The sequence below is a fragment of the Cucurbita moschata genome, unplaced genomic scaffold, assembly GCF_002738365.1.
Source record: "Cucurbita moschata cultivar Rifu unplaced genomic scaffold, Cmos_1.0 Cmo_Scf00031, whole genome shotgun sequence".
Taxonomy (NCBI): Eukaryota; Viridiplantae; Streptophyta; class Magnoliopsida; order Cucurbitales; family Cucurbitaceae; genus Cucurbita; species Cucurbita moschata.
This window is the reverse complement of record NW_019268547.1, coordinates 2,416,562-2,422,188: the sequence shown is the minus strand read 5'-3', so window position 1 is coordinate 2,422,188 and position 5,627 is coordinate 2,416,562. Positions and strand designations below refer to the sequence as shown.

The 5,627-nt window shown below is 35.6% G+C and overlaps 1 protein-coding gene across 3 annotated transcripts; it reads right to left on the bottom strand.

Moving 5' to 3' along the window:
- Positions 1-2,269: 2,269 nt before the first annotated feature.
- LOC111464850 (splicing factor U2af small subunit B-like) lies at positions 2,270-5,279 on the bottom strand. Of its 3 annotated transcripts, none has more exons than XM_023109102.1 (6): positions 4,828-5,279; positions 4,370-4,456; positions 4,186-4,267; positions 3,903-4,029; positions 3,331-3,811; positions 2,270-2,550 (listed from the first exon to the last, which is right to left on the bottom strand). In XM_023109102.1, the coding sequence occupies exons 1-5, from the start codon at positions 5,062-5,064 to the stop codon at positions 3,352-3,354; spliced, it is 993 nt and encodes a 330-aa protein (XP_022964870.1). In that variant the 5' UTR covers positions 5,065-5,279; the 3' UTR covers positions 2,270-2,550; positions 3,331-3,351. The 3 variants fall into 3 exon arrangements, with proteins under 3 accessions (XP_022964870.1, XP_022964868.1, XP_022964867.1); XM_023109100.1 differs by having other exon boundaries at positions 2,383-2,751; XM_023109099.1 differs by having other exon boundaries at positions 2,383-3,811.
- Between the last annotated feature and the right edge of the window lie 348 nt (positions 5,280-5,627).

Below are 5,627 nucleotides of genomic sequence, written 5' to 3'. Positions count from 1 at the left end.
AAAATCTCCAATTATTACTCTCCGTGAACCCTTTACATCGAATGTTAAGTATATTTTGATATAAATGTTACGTATATCTTCTGATTAAGTAGTTTAAAAGTGAAAAGTATAAAGCCATGAAAAAGAGACAACTCACTCGTACATGCGGAAAGTTTGGAAGTACTGTATTAGTAGGAGCGCATTGAACAAGCCGAGGTCAATAACTTTAACAAATAATGTTGTTGATGATCCGTATATTTTGATAACTTTAAAGTTGGTCTAGAACTTATATTTTGATCCGTATAATTTATTAAGAAATTCGTTATTTCACATTTTTAAAAAGGGCGTGAAATTCCACTCTATACATTATATATGAAATTTTGTGGTATCAAGATGTTTGGAAGGCTTAATATTTTTATTCTTAAACCTTTTTCAGAAATATGTATAAAGGGGAAGCCTATGTTCAAATCCCATTCTTATCAACTATTTGAGAAATGTCAAAATATATATATATATATATATATATATGAAAATATTTTTATTATTAAAGTTGAGATGGCTGAGTTAGTTAAGGTGCTACATACATGAGTCATTCAAAGTTTCATGAAGTCATGTGTTCTTAACTACCGACCCTTCTATGTACCCGAAGGATCGATTACAAGAAGCAAGGCTAAGAAGATACAAGAGGCCTATACATTACATCCTCAAAGCTAGCTAGTGTACAAGTTGAAACAAAGACTTTTGAGCCCAAAAATCTTTATAACATTAGCCTATCAAATCAAGAAAATAATGGAGTGTCTGACATTGGAAAGTGATTAGAATACTTTGCTTTTGTAGTTGAACTACCAATTAAGGCAATTTATGTTTGCCTTATTTTCTTCCATTTGTATTTACAAGCTTTTATTGGTAGTTGTAATTTGTAGTTGGTAGAGGAACATCATTATATTTGGGTTATCTTGTTGGCCTATTTAAAGGCACGTAATATTCATGATTAAGGATCATTGTCGAATACAAACAAAACCTTTGTATTTTCTTGATACCTTTTTTGTGTTATTCTTTTTCAAACCTTGCTTTAGGTTTGATGTTTAAATCGATTCATTGAATTAATTTTGATCAAGCTAATTCTGGAGTGAGTTGTCTTGGAATCTAAGAGTGACCATATATATTCCAAATTGGATCTAAGAGTCATTCATCTTCTAACCAACTCTTGATTGGAATCAATTCGTTAAGTTAGCTTTCTTTGTGAACGTTTGCAAGAATTCTAGAAGGACCTCTAGCTTTGCAAAATTCAGCATCGTTGGCGCTTATCATTAGGCCCTAACTTGGTTTAAGTTCCAAACTTCTCTGATCAACTTGAATTGATTATACCTTTATGTCCTTAGGAATAGGTCTTACGAAAAGTAGCAAGTCATTTGGAGAATGTTTAGTCTGAGGTATCTTAAAAGTCCCAGGGCCATTTTGATGGCCTAATTCTTGTTTATATTCTAAACGCGTTCCAATAACTTTCAATTCCCTAATTTTTGGTTTATACTCTAAACATGTTCCAATACAAAGTTTTATAGCATTTGGTTACAAAGTTTTATACCATTTAGAGATCATTTACATCATTAACGAAGACAAGATACTTTATGATCATTTTACACGAGATCATTTAGATCATGAACGAAGATAAGATATTTAAGGGCATTATAATCATTTTACACCATTACTTGGGGCAGCTTTTAACCTTGTCTAATGACAACCAATTAACAACCAAATTTCATATTACACATCATAATATGCTTAACATTTAGGGAATCATTTTAATGTTATTTAAATCTCAAGAAATTTCATAGGTTAGCTTCTTAACTTCGTATAATAACCACCAAATTTCATATTACACATCATAATATGCTTAACATTAAGATTTTATAGGTAGCGGAGTTATCAAGCTTTCAGTATCCAAATTGCTCCAAATATTCTTTATTACAGGAACCCTAAATAATACTAGTTAAGAGGGTTAAAATTGAGAAAAAACGGATGGAAGTTGAGGTTTTGGAAGGAAGAAGATGCACGTGGGCCTTTGCATCACACCACCTTCAAACATACCTCGCAGCTTTGTTTAAAGCTTTTCTCCTCTCAATTTCTTCATAAAACTTAAAAATGGTGATATAAGAAAGAGCCATAAGATCCAAAGCTCCCAACGGCTGCTTGGAGACGAATACACGCGCATAAAAACTCTCCACGCTTTCTCAATAATACAACATTTGTGCGTGGATACATAAACCTTAGAGAAAGCAATCTCCAAATCAATGTTCAAACCCAAAAATGGCTGCTGCTTTCAAAAACATGACATGAAATATCTCTAGGATATCCATTGCAACACAAACATCTGTTCATCATAATATAGCAACAAAAGGCATTCCCTTCTAATAGGAATATATGGAACAAATACAAAATGTTTCAGCATCATCCCTAACCTGCAACGCCACAACATCAATGCTTGCCCTGCCCCTCCTCCCACATGTTCTCCTAAGCCATTACCTGCAGATCCTGTAAACCCAATCATCCTACACAGTGGACCATATTAACCTGTACAAAAATTTCATGGTCACATCTTAGCTTGGCAACCTTAGAAGCAGGGAAACCTGAGCCAGAAAAACTTAGATAATCATCAGATCACTTTTTTTTTTTTTTTAATATCAACAAAAAGGTAACGCAAAGGGAAAAGAAACCGTAATATGATAACGAGATCGTTCACAAGTCCTCATGAGCAGCAGTCTTAATCCCTGACTGTAACATCATTATACATATTTGCTATCAAATAGAAGATATTAGAAGAATGCATACGTGCAATTGATGCATGGTAACAAGAACAAATCACTACCAAGAAAAAGTGTGCCAAAAAATTGGCTTTAAATTTTTTCTGTGGTTAAAATACTTTCTAGATCGACTCAACAGCTTAACTGGAGAACCTTCTGGTAAGCTAGATGGTTTCCCTCTACACATTGTCAACTGTCCACACATCAAAGGGTAAAAAATCACATCAAATAGGGGATAAGAACACACTCAAGCATCATGTCTTGTTAGCCAAATTCGTGTGTTCTATCTTGTAAGTGGTTCTCCCTTTCATCTCTTTTTTTTTTTTTTTTTTTTTTTTTTTTTAATTCTCTATGCTGGACATGTACCTGAAAAATCCACTTTAAAAAAAACTTGCTGTTATCCACTCTAAGAGCCAAAGAAAACATCACAGAGAGGTTAGGGAAATCAGATCACTAGAACCAGCAGACCACTGACGAATTGGGATAAGAGTACTATGGAAATTTTAACAAACGAATGCAAAACCTCAAGCAGAAACTTCGGTAGTAGTACCTAAGTTTAGGTAAAAACAGATCAGTAACCATAGCCTTGCTCAGGAGGCTTCTGCTGCTGCTGCTGCTGCTGCTTATAGCCACAGGTCTGATTTTCATACTGTACATCACCATTGTAACTTTTTTCATGGCTATTTTCGTGGCCATCAGAATTAGAATTATTATAATTTTTTTGTTGTTCTTTTTCTCTGTTCCACTGCTCAATTTTAGCACGCCTCTCTTCACTCCCTTCTCTAACTGGACTTCGATTCTTCCTTCCTCGTGGGCTACGGCTTCTGCTTCCTCTATGACCAGGGCTTGTACTCCTATGCCTCCTATTTCGACTATCATGATAAGCATCTCTCTCATCATACCTCCGACTATGACCATGCCGACCATAATGGCGTTCTTCATAACTCCGATGCCTATAGGGGCTGCGGCTTCTGCTCCTACTGTGACTACGCCTTCGATGATAACTTGCAAACAGTTCGTGCCTCAGCTCTCTGCAAGACAGGAAAAGATCATGGCTATCAAATGAATTACACATAGCTTGCATCTTAGAGGGAAAAAATGGAGGTGGTGGCGAAAATATACCGACTGATCCTCTTCAAATGCATGAAATTGCAATATCCACCCCGATTACACATGTTTTCTTCATATTGCCTACATGTAGCTTCTCTAAAGTCTGTAACTGGAGAGAAATCAACAATGATCGGACGTCCTGGAAAGAAATAGTTTCCCATTATGTTACACATTCAATTTTAAACTCAAAAGCTGAATACAAATAGTATTAACACAATCAAAAAACATAAAACCAAGAATGACAAAAGAGAGAAATAAAAGGAAATGGGGGCAGGGGCAGGAAACTCCAACTAACCAGCATAGAATCTTCCACTAAGATTCCGAAGAGCATTTGCAGCTTGTTCCTCCTCTTGAAATTGAACATAAACATTGCCCACCTAATTAAATGAATCAGATAACTACTCATTAGCTATTCTACAATGAAAGGCTGATTGGAAAATCAGTTTCCTTCAAACAATGGGCTAAGATAAAAGTATTACCATATGGTCAGCTAGATTGTCACAAACATTCAAACTTTCAATCTCCCCGTACTTGTTCAGTTCCTGAAATAGGTCCTCATAGAACTCCTGGAATATGCACAGATCAACAATTAACTTCAATTCTTCTAGGCGCAACAAGAAACGACCAACCCAACGTGATTATTCAAAATAACAGAATATACAAACCACGCCAAGAGCATAAAGAAGTAAATAGGACACACAGAAAATCAACAAACAATATGTTACTCTATCGAAAATAGCGCGATCGTTTGAAAATCAACCAAACTAAACCATCTCTAAGATAACAGCAAGATTATGATAAAACAATCAGATAATAACAATCCAACCTCAAAAAATATTCATAATTCATGATAAAAATGCGTATTAACAAATACGTTAGAAGATTGAAAAGATAAAAATATGCACTATGAAACACGGGAATTAAAAACAAGCTCTACCTCAAAATGGTCCTGGATCTTGCGAGGGTCAATCGGATTCCCCTGCGCGTCGACACCAGGGGTAATCATGTCGGGTCTCTGATACATATTAGAAAGCAAAAGCGTGGGGCTTATACTAGGCTTCGTATGCAACCGTGAACACCTATCACCATGTCGGCAGGCCCCGATCTTGAAGTAGAAGGGACAGTTGACCCTATCCTTCTCCGTCCCGAATATGGAAGCCAAATGCTCCGCCATTACGCCTCACGGATCTCAGTAACACCAATGATTGTTCGTTCGAATTCTTCCCCGTCTCCCTCAGACACCGAAAGAGAAATCGCAGATCCCCCCAAATTTGGAAAATCAAACTCGCAAGAAGTTAGGGCTGGGGGTTGAGGATGAGTGAGAGAGAGGAAGAAATGTGGCGTTTCGATGAGGAAAAAACCGAATTTAGCGAGAAGAATGGGGTCCGCTTCTCCCTTCCTCTAGAATGTTCATGGAAAACTTCGGGGTCTAGAAGATTCGGAGCCATTGATTATATTAAATAAATACAATTAGACTCTTAATATCAAGTTTATTAAATCTTTATCTTTATTTCCTTTTTTTTTTTTCTTTTCAGGGAAATAATACAATAACATAAAAAAAAAATTTAAAAAAAAAAAATTATTATTTTTCTTAAATTTACTTTATTTATCTTTGGAAGTCTTCGACAACCACCGAGTAATAATTGGACTAAAAAAATTTTAAAAAGACGAACACTTGTGTATTTACTCGAGCTTAATACCCAGTTTAGTAAAGTTATGGTAATATCTAAGTTACCC

Excerpts from the sequence above, each read along its gene's own strand:
- LOC111464850 (XM_023109102.1), bottom strand. The coding sequence starts at position 5,064 with ATGGCGGAGCATTTGGCTTCCATATTCGGGACGGAGAAGGATAGGGTC. Across the intron at positions 4,268-4,369 it reads ACAATCTAGCTGACCATATG|GTGGGCAATGTTTATGTTCA; the intron begins GTAATACTTTTA and ends TCATTTAATTAG. Across the intron at positions 4,030-4,185 it reads TAGTGGAAGATTCTATGCTG|GACGTCCGATCATTGTTGAT; the intron begins GTTAGTTGGAGT and ends ATTTCTTTCCAG.